Source organism: Typopeltis vanoorti, chromosome 17 (genome assembly GCF_054136105.1).
Source record: "Typopeltis vanoorti isolate ZY-2024b chromosome 17, IOZ_Tvanoo_1.0, whole genome shotgun sequence".
NCBI classification, from domain to species: Eukaryota; Metazoa; Arthropoda; class Arachnida; order Uropygi; family Thelyphonidae; genus Typopeltis; species Typopeltis vanoorti.
Genome location: NC_143565.1, coordinates 99,299,466 through 99,320,042, shown reverse-complemented (window position 1 = coordinate 99,320,042; position 20,577 = coordinate 99,299,466). Strand labels below are relative to the sequence as shown.

The 20,577-nt window shown below is 36.0% G+C and overlaps 1 protein-coding gene across 1 annotated transcript in view; it reads left to right on the top strand.

Annotated features, from left to right (window-relative positions):
• Positions 1–20,577, top strand: part of Atg2 (Autophagy-related 2) — a 616,887-nt gene that overhangs the window by 56,866 nt on the left and 539,444 nt on the right. Inside the window, exon 5 of the mRNA XM_090407292.1 lies at positions 14,106–14,298. Coding sequence (XP_090263418.1) covers positions 14,106–14,298 — 193 coding nt within the window. The remainder of the gene's footprint in view (positions 1–14,105; positions 14,299–20,577) is intronic.

The window sequence follows — 20,577 nt, the reverse complement described above, 5'->3', positions numbered from 1 at the left end:
AGATCTTTGAAGAAAATAATATATAGCACAAGGAATATAACCTCAAATACCACCACATACAGCACCATGCCGCTAAATACCTAGAATACATTCACAAGTACGTACTAAAATTGTACGTAATTTGAAGAGAAAGGTTAGTGCTCAGAAATCTATTTTTACTAAACCAACATTAATACAAAAAAGCTCACTCTTGACATCGTTAAGCGCAGAGATAGCAAAAGCAAAAAAAAATCATTATCTGATGTGAATTTGTAAAACACCGTTCTCTGAAAATGGCACTTGCATTTGGGGAAGATAATTGCCAGTGAGTTTGAAAGCATCCCACTATCAAAACAGACTGTAACAAAAAGAGTCAAGGAAATTGGTTCTCACATATTAAATAAATTAAAAAGTGTTATTATTATTACAGTTCAGTTTACTTCTTGTTGGCTCTGGATGAATCAACTGACATAACAGATACAGCTCAACTTCTAATTTTCATTCGAACTGTTTCCAAAGACTTTGTTATTGATGAAGAGCTACTAGCATTAGAGTCATTGCATCACAGCCAAAGGTCAAGGCATTTATGATGCACTTATGAAGGCTGTAAATGACATCAACAATCTCACAGCTATTGTGACAGATGGCATCAAATCAATGGTGTGGTACTCAAACATGCTTAGTTGGCTTACTAAGGAAGGCTGGAATCAATTTCCTGGTATTGCACTGCATTATACATCAGGAGGCTCTGTGTGGTAAAATTCTGGAGATAGAGGATGTTGTGAAAACTGTAATGAAGTGTGTGAATCTAATTAAGGGCAGAAATCGGGCCTTGACACACCACAAGTTTCTTTCTTTTCTAACAGAAATGGAGGCAGAATATGATGATTTAGTGTTGTACACAGAAGTATGTTGGCTAAGCAGAGGGAACTGTTTGAAACGGTTTTTTGCTTTGAGAAAGGAAATAAAACAGTTTTTAGAGGAATGCGAGAAGACAAACAAAGAACTAATCACAAAGCAAGTGATCCTCATTTTAACAGCTTACTCGCCTTTCTAACAAACATCAGACACCACACAATCTCAGATTTAGTCGGACACCTAGATAGGTTCATAAGTTGACTGAAGCTTTCTAAATTTCACCCTAGTCAGAGGAAACTTGGTACATTTCCCTTCCTGCAGGGAGTTGATGGAGGAGAGCCATGACATTGACTTCAAGTTTTCTGTGCCAATGTTAGACCAACTTTTGGAGCAATTCAGTAAACGATTTTCTGACTTCAGTGACATGCGGCCACAACTGACATTATTTAACAACCCAATAGGCATTGACTTTTGGAAACTGGTACCAAGGGAAAAATATCCTGCATCGAGTGATTTCAGCTTGAGTATTGCATATATGTTTGGAAGCACATACATATGTGAATGCATTTTCTCAACTATGAGGCCGGTTAAATAAATTAAAAACAAAGAAGCCGACTGACTGATCACCACCTTCAGGATTTGTTATGAATATCGTCATCATCATTGAAAATTGACTTTGATGAACTTGTTGCCACACATGAACTTCCACAGTGTTCTCATTAAGTTATGTTACATGTAAAAAAACCCAGAAATATGTAATTAATTTAACAACTTATATATAAATCAATCAAGTATTTTATATTGTTCTCCCACTAGTAAAATGATTTAACAAATATAGTAATTCACTACATATAACTATTGCCTTGAAAAAATGCAGAGTTCATTTTTATTTAAGTTGTCTAAAAATGTGCGGCCCGTGACGCTACCACTCATCATATATTGGCCATCGTATAGAATGAAGTTGGCCACGCCTGTGCTAAAGGTTAGATAATCAGGTTTCCCTACTCTGGAGATAAAACATATTCTTTCTCAAGCTATTTTAGGTTTTCAGTAAGCAAAGTAGGTTTTCTCATTTTTGTACTAGCCAGTGAAAATCATCTCGCACTTAAGGACATTAACAGATTATCTATGCATCAGTAGGATTTGGAGCCACAGCTGATGGTTGGAGAGGCAGAGATACTATCCACTTTGTCATCCAAGTCTGAACAGGCAATACTAAATAGTAAATAAACTGTGGAAGTCATCAATCCCACAAAAATTATTAGAGGAACAATGTCTTTCAAACAAACTTTTTTTTCTAGTCCTTCATTATTAATGCTCAGCATTCATTGTAAAAAAAAAAAAAAAAAACTTATAGAGATGGCTATTATGTTTGAGCAGTAACTAATAAGCTTAGTTTCTCAATATTTGGATCTTTATATCAAGGTCATCATATGATCTTGATAAGAAGATCAAACCATGATATTATGCAACCTATAGAATAGCTGATCATGAGCATATTGAATATTCATACTCCTGTTACCTCAGCACTAGGTATTCAGTTTGCTTTAGACCTGTGAATATGAGTATTGTCCTGTTTGTGTTTGAGAAACTAAAATTCTACAGTCCCATCTATAGAGGTGCTGATAACCTACAATGTTAACAGGACTCTAAGTTTACGATTTTGTCATTAGCAAGCTGTCAATATATAGGTCTTCAAACAAAACTTCTTTATTTATCAACCAAAATTAAAAGTAGGACTCTGGGATCATCCCAGTAAGCTCGCCACATTTCTATTTTCAGAGTTTGTCAGATGTTGAGATAATATGACTTTAGGTATTCAGTTGCATGTGTAATTAGTTGAGGTAATCAGTTTGCTTATGTATTTATTTAATTTTTCCATTAAAGGTCAGGTCACATTCATTGATGTTTAGATTAGTTAGCTGCCATAGTGAAATATAGTTTAGCTTGCTTTGTGTATGTGTACTTCATATGATGACCTTGATGTGAAGTAAGAAATTAAATATTTTAATTACTCGAGCATGGTAGTCACAAATTAACACGATAACCCAAGGAAAAGAGTGAATAATATATTTCATATTCAGACTTGAAAATTACAGGTCATCATCAGTGGCATCAGGCATTTGAATACAAAGTAGAACATCAACAATGGATTATTTAAAACATTAAGAGCTGCATGACACAAGACAAAACTGAGGAAACTGTGATATTTATTTTTTTTTTTTATAAATTAGTGATATTGGTTAGAATAAAACTCTCCCATATCTTTGATACTGAGAGGCAGCTATTTGGATTCAGGTTCAGACAGAATAGTATGACTTCGGCCATCTCTTCAAATAAAAGTTCAAACTTATGGCGGTGGTAATGATGGAGGAAGTGCATTTCAGGCCACAGAACATAATTAGGCAAATTATGTCCTGTGGCATAGTACCTACCCTTCACTGAATAGTGAGATAATCAGTAACGATTCCATGATGTGCAATGCCAGATTTCTCAGATTAATCAAATATTTATACAATAATTACTATGCTTCCTCACGTATTCCTTTGTGTTTTTCTAGGTATAACATCACATAGGTCTTACTGTTTTAAAATAGTTCATTGTTCGTGTTCTACTTTGTATTCAATTGCCTGATGTCACTGATGATGAACTGTAATTTTCAAGTTGAATTATATTGCTTTTAAATATATTATTCACTCTTTTCCTTGTGTTATCATGTTAATTTGTGAAATCTTATGGCACAAGTATTGCTGAAATCACCATTTTTTTTTTTTATAGCAAAAACTTTTTTCTAAATCAGCATACTTTTACTCTAGTTCTGTAATCTCTATATAGCACAATAAATTTGGATTCATTAGACTAGATGAGAATTGATTCCTGTTTCTGTTCCACTCCAGATGCTATGGATTTTAGAAGTAAACAAAAAAGTATGGTAAAAGGAATCAGATAAAGATATTCTATATATGCTAAATGAAACAAGAAGTGGCAGTGAAGAGAGATTCAATCAGGATTACATGTCTTTACCTGAAGTGGAAACAGCCATCAAAAACCTGAAATATGGAAAGACAGTTGGAGTAGATGATAAAATCAATGAGAAATGCTCAAATCTAGAGGTATAAAAGGTTTACAGTCTCTACACTGCATAATTCAGAAGACCTGGCCAGAGGGTCAAATTCCAGATGAATAGAGAGCTCTTCTATATAAAGGGAAATAGAACTGAAAAGTGAGAATTGCAGAGGAATTTCTCTACTATGTGTTCAAGGTAAGATTTATGCAAGTATGCTTGAAAAAGGCTAAGAAAAATTATGGAAAGAAGCTTGGCTCAGACCAAATAGAGGTTGCAAGGATCAGATCACTTTGACACATAGCTGAGAAATCATAAGAATATAACAGGATCTGTATTTAAGTTTTGTAGATCTGGAAAAGGCATATGACAGGGTGCCAAGAGAGCTGTTCAAAACACTACAATTATAAATGGGATGTTATATCAAGCAATACATAGTTAATGTTTGAGTTATAAGTCAGAATTGAAGTAGGCATGTACTGGAAGATGGTTCAGTGTTGAACAAGTGTGAGAAATGGGTATAAAATATGAAAATGAGAAAATGGCATTAAGCTGATATCAGAATTTGGATATGTTAATCCCACTCCTTGGCTTTATGCAGATGATGTTATACTTTTAAATAAATCCAGTATAAGTGTGCAAGATTTTCATACTAAATTGAATAACAGTAATAAATTTGTAATGAAAATCAGCAATAAAATGAAAATAGGCAAAAACATTGAAAAACATCAGTTGCATCCTGAATGGAGAGCCTATATAAATAAATCATTTATTTTATTTAGGCACAATTAGGTTGCTATACACTGCTGGGAAGCACAATTGGGGCTTCCCAGCAGTGTATCGCAATCAACGAACATGGGTGAATGTGGTGATCTTAATGACTTTGATCATGGACGTATTATCGGCACAAGACAGATGGTTTCTTCTATTGCCAAGTGGTAAGAACCATGTAAATTAAAGATGCCAAGAAATTATATTCTTGGTTTAATCCTTTTTCCAAGTATAAGCAAACATAGTTTGCACCTGAAGTAACTTCGCAACTGGACAACTTGTATGTAGAAGTTGAAAGTTTATTTTTCACTAGGTTAGACTATAATAAATTTAGTTTAATCCTTTATCCCAGTGAGAGCAAACAAAGTTTGCACCTGAAAATATCTTCAGGACTGAATGTAGTGTTGTACTATCTTACCTGGGTAAGTAGCACAACATAGTAAGTAGTACAACTAAGTGGTAGCTTGCTCCACCTTTGCTATGAGTTGCCTGGTGTTGTACTACTTACCCAGGTAAGATAGTACAACACTATATTCAGTCCTGAAGATATTTTCAGATGCAAACTTTGTTTGCTCTTACTGGGATAAAGGATTAAACTAAATTTATTATTGTATATAGAAGCTAATGACTTTACATCACTTGCTTAGCATCCCATAATGCAAAGCACATATCCTTATGGACATGCATAATGCTACGCATTATGGGAATAGTCACTACCCGGACTGGTTTTGACCTTTATTGAGGTCTCATCAGTGGGGACCAGACCCAGAAGTGATACCAAGGTTGAAATAATGCAGAATATGACAAAATATGACTTCTGTATTACTTCTGGGTATGGCTCCCACTGATAAGATCTCAATAAAGGTTGAAACCTGTCTGGGTAGTGACCCTTCCCCATAATGCATAGCATTATACATGTCCATAAGGATATGTGCTTTGCATTATGGGATACTAAGGCAAGTGATGTGAAGTCATTAGCTTCTATATACGAGTTGGCCAGTCCTGAAGTTACTTTAGGCACAAGCTATGTTTGCTTACACTTAGAAAAAGGAGTAAACCAAGAATATAATTCCTTGGTACCTTTAATTTATAGTATAACCAATTGGAAAATCTTCTAACATGGTAAGCGCCCTAGGATTCTCAAGGACAATTGTATCAAGCGTCTACTGCGAGTATATCATCAACGAATGTACCAGCACCCAGCGACCAAATGGTGGCTGACCACATGCCATTTATGATTGGGGTTGACGTAGACTGTCCAGACTTGTACAGACCAACTTACCATGTTGGCACAAATCACATGCATTTTCAGAGGCCCAAACAGCATTAATGAGCGAACGGTATGGTGTATCCTGCACACCATGAGCTACAGGAGCTGACACCCTAACTGTGTACCACTTTTGACAGTTTGTCATTGGGCACTGTGCCTCGCATGGTGTCAGGACCATCAAAACTGGACCTCTGCAGAGTTGACCAGAGTCATGTAGTCTGATGAATCCCATTATCAGTTGTACTGAGCTGACAGGGAGGATGTGGCATCCTCGTGGAGTATGAGGCCATGGCCTCCATTGTGTCAGGTCAGCTCTGTTCAAGGAGGTAATAGCTCTGTGATGGTTTGGGAAACCTTCTCATGTAATGCATTAGGTCCCTTAGTGTGTCTGGCGATGTCCTTAAATACTGCGACCTACAAGAATTGTGTTGGCTAATCACCTACACAATTTCGATGATTAAGTGCATGAGAGCGAATGAATTTACCATAGAAATAACAGGTTTCAAGACACAGCTCATATCAACATATTTTCCATAAAGTGATTGTTGGTGGATAACGTAGTGAAGAAACATTGGTTTTGATATTTCTGCATCCTCACAAGCTTTTGTGATTTGACCAATCAACCCCATTTTTTACCAGACATGTTTTTTCCTCTATCAACTGTCACGCACTGCAGACGATTCCAGTCCAAATTATATTCTGTTAGTGTTTTTTGAATTTCTTTGAAGATATCTTCTCCTGTTGTAGTACCATGCATACTGTGAAGTGACGCTAATTCCTGTGTGACATTAAGTTCATCGTCAATGCTACGAGTTGTGAGGTATTACAAACATCAGTTGATTCATTCAGCATGAGAGAATACTGACTAAAACATTTCTTTGCCTACAACTTGCTGGATAATGTTATTTCCCATATTTTCGACCCGATGAACAATAGTATTTGGCGAAAGACTTATTATTTTAAAAATATTAAGTTTTTCTGGACATAACTCGGCCACTGCTTCCATCATACATTCTTTGATGATATTGCCATCGATGAATGGTTTTCTTTTTTTAGCCAACACATAAGCAACCTTGTAGCTTACTAAGGTTAAGGCTTCATTTTCTGAGTTTTCTTTTGTAAATAAGCCTTGCTGAGAATGCAAATAACGACAATGATTCAAATTTATCTGAATGCTCCTTTTCTCTAAATTGCGAAAACGTTGAAGCATGTTTTGTTTCATAGTGGCGCCGTGTATTGTATTCTTTCAACACAGCAACAGTGTCTTTACAAATGAGACATACAACTTTATCCTTTGAGTTTGATTGTATGAAGTATTTTATGCTCCATTCTTCATTAAACACGCAACATTCATGATGAACTTTTCTTTTCTTTTTTCCATCCATGTTAACCCTATAAAAGAGAATAAATTTATAAATAATTACAAAATTTTTTTTATTTCAAAAAAAAATTTTGTAAAAATTACCAAAAAAAGTCTTATCACGACAATTTCTACACGTGAACTGATACTTTTTTTTTTTTTTTGAAATAACCAAATTCATTTTTTTCCGTTTGGAAACAATTTGTTTAAATTTTTGCTAGTGGTTTTTCAATCAAATATACCAACAATTTACATGTAACTTTTTTTTAATTTCGTGTAACTTCGAGTTTTTTGTCAATGAATACAGATTGGGAAATTTTGTTTTTATTTCGTTTTTTGCTCGTTAGTTCATTTTATCAGTGTTTTTACCAACTTTTTTAAGTGTTCTTATTTCGTGTGACATAAATTTTTTTGTTGATAAAAAAGTTTATTCAGATGTAACGTTTTTATTTCATTTTGAATTCTTTTAAATTTTTTTTCTTCGTTAGTCCATTTTAACCAACCTTTTACAGTGAGAAAGACTGTAACTTGGATTACGGTTACTTTTTTCTATTCGGGAATATATTTTGAACACAATTTTAATTCATGCATTTGAAATCTATCAACACCCCATCGTTTTTTTTTTTTTTTTTTTTGTGGATTCTTAATGAAAAATTAGTCCAATTGGCGGACCGGATAAAATCATATTGCAGGCCCCATCTGACCCGTGGGCCGCAGTTTGGAGACCCCTGCTTTACATAGTTCTTTCCACCACAAGGGCAGCACTGACATTCCATGCCAGAGATATGAAAAACTTCAAATCTCCACTGTTTGATCTGCTCTGGCTGAAAATTTCCCTACCAAATCAACCTGCCCTTTCATATACTCTGTTACTCTTCAAACTCCATTAACCTCCCTGACCTCTTCTTTTTAAAGCTCAACTTCTACAGTCAAAATACCCCAATAGAGAGGTCATCTTTCTTGGAGACTTAAATGTCCACAACTCATATCGACTTCCCTTCTCCAGTTTCAATGATCAAGCAAACAGGGATGCTGTGGTATTTACCATTACCAATGACTTATCACAGATCATCCATCACCCAACCAGAACACCTGACAACCCTCCAATTTGCAAACACACTTGACCTCCTCCTAACAATAAGCTCCCCTTTCAACAAGCATCCCAGGGCACCAACTGGGATGAACTCTACGACTTCTATTCCTCCTTCCCATGGCTCGACTACTGCTTCAGTTCTTCTAATCCAAACACCTGTTCAGACCAAATAACCAAAATTATCCTAACAGGAGTGAAGGCTTTCATCCCTTATTCCACTCCAAATTCTCAGCCATCATCCCAGCCTTGATTCTCGGAAGTGTGCCAGTGCAGTAAAAGAAAAAACCTCTGCATAGCACAAGTGGCTCGAGACCAAAACTCCAGCTGCTTACTCTGCCTATATTGCAACTCACAACAGCTATAAAAGTACCATCACCAAATCTAAATCAGACTTTGAAAGTGCCAAATGCTGCAAACATGCCTCCTGTGCAAATGGTAGTCATTCCTTCTCCCTTGTCAAGGCCATTGGGAGCAAATTTTGCCCACCAAGGTTTCCACAACTCTCACATCCAGATGGTAATGCACTTATCTCAAGGTAAAGCCATCTTGCTGGCATCACTCTTTATAACATAAATAAAACTATTAAAGTTATCTTTTAAATTCCTTGAAATTTACTTGATATACAGAATGCAGCAACATCCCAGCACAGGCAAGGCTTCATTGATGACCTGGACAAAGTTTCCTCTACTCCATCAAAAATGGCTCTCTCCATGTCACCCATCATCTTTTGCCAAGAAGAAATCCAAAGAGTCCTTAATAACCTGAACAACAAGCATTTCTTCCTGATAGTATACCACCACTTGTATTAAAAATTGTGCCCCAAAACTAACACCTATCCTGTATTGCCTTTCCAATCTATCCCATTCAACTGGCATCTATCCTACAACACGAAGCAAGCCCACATCCAGCCCATCCCAAAGAAAGGTGATAAAAAACCAACGAATTACAATTAAATTGCTCTCACTTCTGTTCTTTAAAATTATGGAGATCATCAACTAACTCTTGAACCACCAAGACCTACCAACTAATCACTGACAAGCAATACGGATTCTCCCACTCGAAATCTATAGCTGATCTTCTTGCTTTCACCATCCACCTCTGGACCCAAGCCATGGAAAAATTTGGAGAAACTTGTGTAGTTGCCCTTGACATTTCAAGGACATTTGATTGGGTTTTGCAGAGGGGCCTACTTAACAAAACTGCAATCCTAGGATCTATTTACCACACTCTGCAACTGGATCACCAACATTCTCACTGGCCACTCATTATGTGTCATGGTGGTTTTTTCCACTCCTCAGAGCCCCCCCCCCCCCCCCCCAATGCAGGAGTACCCCAAGTTTTCATTCTTTCACACACTCTCTTCCTCTTGTATATAAATGACCTACTCTCACACTTCCAATCCTGTCCATAGCTTTGCTGATGACAGTGCACCCCATTCACCCCAATCTTAAATAATACAGAGATATTCAAATACAATCAGATTTCTCTTCTTGGATGGACTTACACTTTTGATCTTTCCTGGTACAAACATGTTTCAACTATAGCTTCTGCAGCTACCAAAAGATTTGGTGTACTTTTTACGCACAAGACACTACTTCACAGCTGCTAACTTTATACAATACAAATCTCAAATCTATCCAACCGTGAAATATTGCTTAGTTTGAATCTTAGTGATGATGTTGAACCAGCGATTCGTTGTCTTACTTCAAAATTTGTGACATCAGTGTATGGTATCTTTAGAAGTCATGTATAGCAGCTCATTTCATCTTCTTTTAGGAGGATCCAAGTTTCGCTTCCATATAGAAGTATTGAATTAACTAGTGCGTCAATAAGGCTTAACATGTTTGTAATTTTAAGCATCTGCCCATAGTAGTTTTAGTTTTTGTAGTGCTGTTGTTGCTTCTTGTAATTTTTGTTCTAATATCTATCTTGATTTTCTATCTTTATTCAAGATACTGCCTGCATATAACACATTCGCTGCCACGCTCCCTGGGCATAGTTTGTTATCACATGGCAAGCACTTTCAATTCTTCAAGGGCAGTATGAGTAATCTCGTCGCCGGCAGTAATCGATATATGAATGTATTCGTATTTGGCTTGTGAGGCTCATATACCAACTACGAGTATACACCTGTTCGCTACTATGCTCCACATGCCAAGCATTTTCACTTCTTCATAAGAGTAATCAACATAAGAGTATATTCGTAGTTGGCTTGTGAGGCTCATATACCAACTGCAAGTATACTCATAGTTGGCAGTGAATGTGTTAAACTAATCAACTTCTTTTTCTATGGGTGTATCTTCAAGGAAGATTTTTTCAGTTTTTGCCACATCATTTCCTTTTTTGGTCAGAAACATATATTTGTCACTAGTTTTGATTTTTGAGTACTTACGATTAAGCCATATTTTTTAAGAGTATGAGCAATTTTGTGGTAATTTCCTAAAGATCTCATTTATTTTCCATTAGGAGATAAATATTGTCAGCAAACTTTAGATGGTTTATTCTTCTTCTTCCTACCAAATAACATTGCTGATAATTTGTATACCCCTGACTCACTTCATGCTCCACTGGAGAGGGGGATGCTATAATTTCAACCATAATTCAGAAGATGAGTACACAGATTCAGTTGGTCATATTATTTTGTTGTCTACTTGATAATGTTGCAGAATTTGTCAAAAGGCATCATGCCAAATAGAATCAAATGCTTTCCTATCAGTAAAATTATGGTACATTACTTATTATGTTCTATGTATTTTTACATGTACATGTAATGATAGCATTACATGAAAAAGCTATATCATTACTGATTTCCTCTCAACAATTTTCCACCAATTAATCTGTTATCTGTCAAGACTCCGATATTATCAGATATCATATTTCTATTTTTTAAGGTACTTCTTACAGTATCAATCACACCTGTATCTTGGAGTTCCTCTTGGTCTTTTTACAGCAATTCTGGCAAAGAACACTTATTTTACTATCTTTCCCTCTCCCATTTTGTTCAGAGGGACCACACACACCTGAGATTAGCTCTGCTACCACATTCTCGAATGTTAACAATGTCATGTTCTTTCCTAATATGCTCATTTTTAATATGATACTGCTAATGATGCCATCTGTTCATGCACTAATCTTTCTCAGAACTCTCATATCTATGGCCTCCAGTCTTTGAGCTAAAACCAGCCGTTTTAGTTCTAACCCAGCTCTCAAATATATAAATTAAAAGTGGTTTTAACACTATCTTCTTATACACTCAATGGACAAAACATTAGAGATACTTACCTAATAGCATGTCAGTTCTCCTCTAGCACAACAAATAACAGCTTACTCTCCAAAGAGTAAGCTTACTCTCCATTGGGGTCAATGCTTTGGAGAGTAAGTGCCAGAGGATTGACAAAGTTATTTCGAGCTATGCATATTGCAGCACTGTCCACAATTGCACCTTAAATGTCAGTTCCAGATACACGGATATAATGTCTTGCTCTCAGAAAGATTCGATTGGATTTAAATCCAGGGACCTTGGGGATCAGTGGATGGTCCCAAACTCATATGAGTGTTCCTCAATGCATGTCTGGGTGGTTGCAGTCCTGTGGGGGGGGGGGGGGGCGGCATTGTCCTGCTGAAACATATCATCAGCTGTAGGTTGCACAAAGGCCACATTCAGAATCACATTCGAGGAATGTGATCTAAGTATGTTGACTTGATATATTATACTGCAGTTCGCTGGCTTAGCTGTGCAAAGGTTCTTTCATCTCAGGAATGAGATTGATATATTTCTTAAGAAAAACCATTATGAACCACTTTTATCAGATACCGAGTGGGTTTGGAAATTGGCATTTTTTGCATATCTGGTGAACCACATGAACAATTTGAATTTAAAGTTGCAGGGTGAAAATAACTTGGTTTGTGATTTATTATCTCATATCAGTATATAAAGGCATTCAGAGCAAAGTTGATACTGTTAGAAGGCCAGGTGAAAAATTGTAACTTTGCTCATATGCCATACTGTGCACAATTGCATATAAAGGGTGAAGCAGAATTTCCTTTCTCGTTTGCAAATTTAGTTATTTGAGATCTTAAACAACAATTTCAGAAGCGATTTGCTGATTTGGACGCCAATGCTAGGGAAATAAGATTGTTTCAAAATCCATTTGACTGTGTTGTTAGTGATGTCCCAAGTCAACTTCAAATGGAAATGATTGAACTTCAGGCAAATGAACATATTAAAGATAAATACAAGGAAGGAAACTTGATCGATTTTTATAAATTTTTGATTTCTGAGCAGTTCCCAAATTTGAAGAAATTTGCTTGTAAATTTATCTCTATTTTTGGAACGCGTATCTTTGCGAACAAACTTTTTCCCGAATGAAATATATCAAGTCAAAATACAGGGCAAATTTATCTGATGAACATTTGAAATCGCTACTTGTAATTAGCACTTCAAAATTTGAACCTGAGTTTAATAAGATTTTAAAAACACAAACACAGTTACATCATTCACATTAATGGTTTCATTATAATTTGTGATAAAAATATGAGAATTTGTTGATAGTGTTCATTGTCATTAATATACGATAATTTAATCTCACATACTCTGTAATCAGTTTTTATCTGCTTTCAGTAACACTCATTACTACGGCCCACTGAACAGTGCTGAAGTATCCAATATGGCACTCACGGCGAAAAGTTTGGAGACCACTGGCGTAAAGTATAGGTTAGGTTAGTTGACAGTAGTTGTTCATGTTGCCAGTTGGGGTTCTGATAGGAATAATAATTCTGGTTTAGATGACTGGTGGTGCACATCATTATATTGCTGTTTAGGCCACAGATGTTGGTGAAGTGGATGCAGAAACTTTTTTTTTTTTTTTTTTGGTAAGAATTAATGTTTGTGGGTTTTTTTTTTTTTTTTTTTGTTGTTGGATTCTTGTGTTACTGAAAGGCATAAACATTCATTTCTCTATTTTATTATTACTCTTTCATTTTATTCATACTATCCTTTCTAATTATTTGATTCTGACTTGGGAGAATTACAGTATAGTCTGAAATTGTCAATCCACCCTTCATTAAAACATGATGTGAGAATTTGAGAATGGCACACTCGACTAGATGCCTTCATCATTTCTTCAAATTCCAGATAAGATATCTGATTTTCTCCTGGATATCTAGTTTCATACTTCTTAAATTAGTAATGAAGCCTTGATTGTGCTGAGATGTTGCTGCATCCTGTATACCAAGTAAATTTCAAGGAATTTAAAAGATAATTTTATTAGTTTTATTTATGTTATAAAGATTGACATATTTTTTAATCTGACAATTTACCTGTGAAAAATGCAAATTGTCAGATTACAACTAACAATTGTTTATTTATGCATGATCTGTGTTCATTGATTTATCTGGTTGTAGGTGCAGTTACTTTATGTATATCTGAAATACAGCAAAGTATTTAAAAGCAACTGTAAGATTTGTATTTTAATTTCAGATTTTGCTTATTTCTCCTCTTAATGCTAGAGTAATTTTATTTATTTTATTGTATCATGTTGTATTATATTGTATTTTATTGTAATTATGTAGATTAGGGGAGTGCTGCTGTTGAATAAAGCTGAAATTCCTTATTTCTCACTATTTGTTAGAATGGATGTAATGAGACATCATACTGTACTGGGGAGAAAAGAAAAACCTGAACTATTTTGTATGTTAATTTTTATTGCAGAACTGATTTTTTTGATGAAGCTGGTGTGGACGATACAGAAAGTGTGTTAAATAAAAAGAACATATATGAACCTGCAGCATTCTCAACAAAAAAGATACTTTTAAGGGAAACAAGTTTTTATGCCGAGGAATTTCCACATTCTTCCCGTACTTTTGCACGCTCTGTGTCTGATGGTTCATCACCTCCATCAAAAGTAAGTGACATTATTTTCCTATTATGTCTATAAAAAAAAAACCTGCTTTTCTGTAATAGATACACTTGATCTTTTTCTTCAGTATTGACATTTATGAAATGTTTTATCTCTGTATAATTAGGTACTGCAATTAGCCTCTTTTATCCGTTTCATCAGTTGCATAATTAACTGTTATTTTTTGTAAATTAATCACATTTGCTATTGGAATTTTTTGTTTTTAGCTCATTTTTCATTCTTTTCCTGTTTTTTTTTTTTAAATTTCAGTTTACAATATTCCTCACGTTTTTTGGTTCCTTCCATTACATGCTGAGTTAGGTAATTATTTTTGAGTAGCTGCATAAATTCCATTTACTTCTCATTCTAGTCTGTGTCTCTGTAGTGATTACCTATTGTGCTAATTGGCCAATGCATATCATCTGTTTTTCTTTTGCACTCGCTGGCCTATAGCAACAGCCAACAGCTGTATTTTGTCCTGTTGGCTCTTATCTCATACCAGGTAGTTTCATTCAATCCTACCTTCCTTCTAAAGTTCAACCCCTGTTTGTGCATTTCTCCTACCATTAGTATTGCCCCCCCCCTCCCTTTCCATTCTCTCTCTGTCCTCTCTGAAAATACATCCTTTACATTACTTTCTTCTAACATTATCTTCTTCTGTTGACCAAGTCTCACTGTTGTCTAATTTTTGATGATTTCAAGCTAACCAATACCAAAAATTTCTCACCATTGTTTGCAATGCTTCTGGCATTAGTATATATACACTGTAATATCTGCTTGGGTCTGTAGGTAACCTTGCTGTTTTTAATGAATATCCTATCCTATTCATATACAACTCTTTATCATGAACACTTTTTTCAACAAACGCCTAGGAAGAAGATGGACTTGGCAATCACCGAATGGAGACACAAAAAATGAAATTGACTACATTTTAACAGACTGTAAAAGATACAATAGGCGAAACATACTTCGACATAGATTCTGACCACAGACTCCTCAGAGCCATTATAAGAATAGACCACAAAAAAAGAACAACATATCTGGGCAACATCAAACCATAAAAGACAACCCAAACAAATAGACTACCACAAGTTCAGGAAGTACATAGAGAGACCGAATGGACTATTAAAAACTGTTACATAAATGATGACTATATTGACTTTATTAATAAATTCAATGAGTGCAAGAAAAAAATCAGAAATTCCTGTGAAACAAAAGAAAAGAGAATGACTCTCACCTCAAACTATAGAACTACTGAAAAAGAGAAAAGAACTGAAGAAAATTTCTAGAATACAAAACTATCTGTAAGTTACTAAGGAAAAGTATTCCAGAAGACTACAAAGCTTTCAGGATACAAAAATTAAGAGAAGCAGTGCAGGCAAAAACCAGCCTGAAAAAAATAGAGAAAGACTTAAATTTTAAACAGTCAATTCCATCTGCTTTATAGGATCAAAATGGAGAAAAACATACTAATAGAAAAAGGATAGAAGAAATCGTGCAGAATTTTTATAATGATCTCTATGCAACTAAGAACCTATCATTCCAAAACCAAGCAATATACCAGATCTACTTCCAGAAGAAATAGAACATGCGCTTAAGATAATGAGTAAAGGTAAAGCCTCAGGACTTGATCATGTTAAGGCTGAAGAAATCCAACAAGGTGGAACAATTATTTTCAAAGCCTTGGCTGCCAGATTCAAGTAGTACTTCAAAGAAAGAAAGATTCCAGAGGATGGAAAACCTCAAAAATCATACTTCTTTTCAAAAAAGGGAACAAGGAAGACATAAAACTATCATCCTATCTGCCTACTCTCTCACATATATAAGATCATGAACAGAGTAATACTGAACAGAATCCAAAACACTCTAGAAGACAACTCCAGCAGAGAGCAGGCAGGATTCAGAAGAGGCTTCTCCACAATAAATCATATCCAGGTCATTTCACAACTAACAGAAAAATGCAGAGAATACCAAATCCCTCTATGTTTCCTCTTTATTGATTTTAAAAAAGCATTTGATACCATAGAACACAATGAAGTCATCGGTGCCTTACTGAAAATAAATGTGGACCGTACTTATATCCACATGATAAAAGAAATTAACAAAAATCAGACCACACAAATAACCCTATTTGATCAACCTATAAATATAGGTATAAAGAGAGGGGTCCGCCAAGGCAATGTGATCTCCCCAAATCTATTTACCAGCACTTTAGAATATATTCTGAAAAAAATAGACCTAAACGGAGGAATAAGCAGCATAGATGGTGAAAAGAAAAGCTACAAATTCTTATGTTTGCCGATGATCTAATACTGATATCCGACAACCCAAAGGACCTAGAAGAAATGGGTGAAAAAGTATACACAAACAGCAGTAGAATAAGCTTAGAAATGAATCTAGAAAAAGCAAAATGGATCAAAAACATCTACACAAGTGACAGTCACCTATGTATTGATAACATCCCTATAGAACAAGTTGACTCATACAAGTACTTAGGACAAACAATAAAAATCAATAACGATGTATCTGAAGAACTAGCAAAAAGAAATATTTAAAAAAGATATATTTAATAATTCTACCATCATTCACATATGGATCAGAAACACGGAACACAATAAGAAAAGAAGAAGAGACTCTCAGAATTACTCAGCACGCAATAGAATACAGGATTTGTAAGATCAGCAGAATGAAACAGGTTAGAAACACGGAACTAAGAAACAGATCAGCCATAAAAGATGTGGTAACTGCAGTATATGAAAGCAAGATGAGATGGGCAGGTCACATATCCAGACTCAAGGATAACAGATTGCCATATAGAATACTCAACTGGCAACCAAGAATAAAGAGAAAACCAGAAGACCACCTACAAGATGGGAAGATCCACTAGTGAAATCTATGGGTATAACATGGAAGAGAGAGGCTCAAGATCGAGATCATTGGAGGCATCTTTGTGACCTGCACTCATGGAGAAATCCTGGGTGAAACATGGGTCCATCAAGGTAATCCTATTCAGTTTTCCTGGGAGAAACTGCATTCAGCATTCTTTGATCTTTCTCATTCTTATACTTGTTCACCTGTACCCCCCCCCCCCCAAGGGGGGGTAATGGGAGTGAATGAGAAAGGTCATGATTCAAATGAGTCAATGCCAACTCCACATCCATTCAGGTGCAATCTGTCAGGAATATACAAGTTTGTTCATCCATCAAATTCACTCCTAACATCTAAAATCTGCATGCCCTTCATCATGACTTTTTTCATTTCACTCCTATTATTCTTTGGCTCCAAGACTTGCAAAGTCATCTCCCTTTTCTTCTATGCTGTATCATTTGCCAGGTATTGCAATTAGCAGTATCTGGCAAACAAGTATGTCTTTTGTCTTTGTGAGAGACTGCATAAAGAAGCTGTTTCTCTTATTTTAACTGCCTTGCTATTGTCATCTTTCTCCTCATATTTGTATCATATTCCCCTGAGCATATCTTTAAATGACCTGAAGTGATGCAATTTTTTAATCTTGTTTTTGTATGTTGATTGCATCTCTTTTCATTATATCTGTTTTCAAGAGTAAATTAATTCAAAAACACCAGCTGTGTTAATATAATCTGGATATAATTAAAACTAAATACAGCTATGATTTTAATATATCACTTTTTAACAGAGATAGTGTGCAAGTTTTCCATGAAATGTCTTCATAGTATGTTTGGAAAAATAATATAACATATACCTTTTTCATGAAAGAAAGCAGAGTTTGGATCTTCTTAATAATGTGAAGAACATTTATAATAAATGAAAGAACTTTTGCAACTGATGGTGAGATAGCTAGTTTCATATGGAGATGGTAGGATTTTTCCTTCCTAAACTTTTTTCACAAATGAACTTGAGAACACACTTCTTGGAAAGAAGTCAGCGGATACCTCATGGGCAAAGTGCATCGTGCCATGTCATGAGTTTGTAGCCAGTATAAATTGGAGGAATATGATGCTCCCAAGTCAGTGCAACTGTGTCAGGGTGAAATGGCTGTGAGAATGGGAATGAGAGAGAGTGGCTACCTATCACAATGCCTTGAAAGAGGCATTGTGATAGGTAGCCATGTTGCAGGCTTATCTGTTCAGCAAATTGTTGACATATTGGGCCATCCCAGGTCAACAATCAGTAATACTATACTGAGATGAAAGTGTAAGGAGTCAACTGCAAGTGCTACCCACAGTAGACAACCCATCACATTCACCGAACATGACTGTAGGGTGCCATGTAATGAAAGATAATATGTAAAAACTGGCATTTGTCAGCCAACAGGTTGAGTTCTGGACATCAACTGGAACACGAATCTGCACAAAAAAATCGAAAACCAAGGCTCTAAACATGGGTTTCCATGGTAGGACTGCAACATACAAACCCTGCATTCCCAACCAACCAACTTGCACCATCATCTTCAGTGGTGCAGAGATCATGTACATTGGGATGTGGATGCTTGGAAAGCTGTATTATGGAGCGACAAATCATCTCCTGGAACAAAGAATCACCAGGCATCTGCCACATCTGTATCTATCAAGTACATGGACAGATGTGGGTGTGACGGATGCCTGGTGAATTTTTCTTACAGAGTGTGTAATCCCAGTTCGGAGGTGGTGGTGGTATGATGGTATGGTCCTGGTTGGGCTTGAACCTCTGTTGTGCATGAACATTGAACTCTGAATGGTATCTGAACATTATGGACAGTGCAATGCTTCTTAGTTTGTGGCATTTCTATGGAACTGGCCATTGTCTCTTCAGCAAGACGATGCACTATGTCATAAGGCTGCTGCATAAGGTTTATTCGTTGTTTTAAGGATACTTGCGACATAAGACTGAATGATATAATCACGTAATCACAAGAAAGATATTTATTTAACCAAATATTTCGGTCTGGAAATATATGATTTAACAGCTACGTATTCTCCTATTAACAAATTGTCTTCTCATTTTCCTTCTCCTAAAGACAAACGCTCAACTTTATCTCTTCCTGGAGTTTATCAAATTCCTTGCAACTGTGATCTCTCTTACTTTGGACAGACTGGACGTTCTCTTGAAAAAAGAATCCAAGAACATCAATCATCCATTCTTCACAATAAACCTGAAAAGTCTGGTTTGGCTCAACACGGGATTGAAACTGACCACAGCATCCTTTGGTCCAAAACGCGCCTCTTACATAGATCCCGTTATAGGTTCGAACGTTTGTTCAAGGAAAGCGTGGAGGCCTTGCTCCATCATCCCAACCTGAATCGTAATGACTGCATATCTATATCAAAAATCTGGGAAAGCCTAATCAAGATTACTCATTAATTTTTTTTTTTTTTTTTTTTTTTTTTTATAGCAAATTCAATCATGTTTCTACTTCAAAATATTTCGTTTCATACTTAGTGATATAACATCACGCGGCATGTTCTAATTTCAACGATCTATTGTTAGTATTCTAGCTTGTATATTTTTTTTTAAACTGTTCTTGTAATACCACCGACGATGGTCTGCTATTTCCAGACCGAAATATTTGGTTAAATAAATATCTTTCTTGTGATTACGTGATTATATCATAAGGTTTATTCATTTCGTATGGTGATACAACGGCTGTGAGTCCCTTTTACAGGGAGGTATGGCACCATCTCAATCACCCCTAATTTTATCTGGGCTTGGGATCAACATAGCTGATGAATTATGCCTATGGCTGGATCTTAAGTATACCTGACTGTAATCCATGTGTGTTCACAGGGCTGGTTTGCCTATTCTGGGGGTGAAAAACCTGAGTTTCCAAGTGAAAAAACCCCCTACCTCTGTATGACACCAGCTAACTCACCTTTCATTGAAAGAGACCAGATAAAGTTCCTCACATCACAGACGGGAATCAAACTGGAGGAACATTTTGTAAAACAGGTTTTTTCCAACCAAAAGGTAACTGCATTGTTTGTGGACAAGAACATCACTACACTTGACTGGCCTCCACAGAGCCCTGATATCAACCATATTGAACATTTGTAGGATGAACTGGAGCATCGGAAGAGGTTAAGGGATGTCTGCCCCACAATTCAGGACCGCTTTACATGCCTGCAGATTGATTGTTATTGTACACTTTGGAAGATATGCCCTGTAGGATTGCTGCACTCATCACAGCAAAAGGAGGTCCTACATTTTATTCAGGTGGGTGCCATGTCTGATGTATGTTGATTTCTTTCCAAGCAGTGTTTTGTGCACTGTTATAAATATCAGAGTATATACAGTGGGCCTCACAAAATAGTGTCTTGAGTACAGAGTACT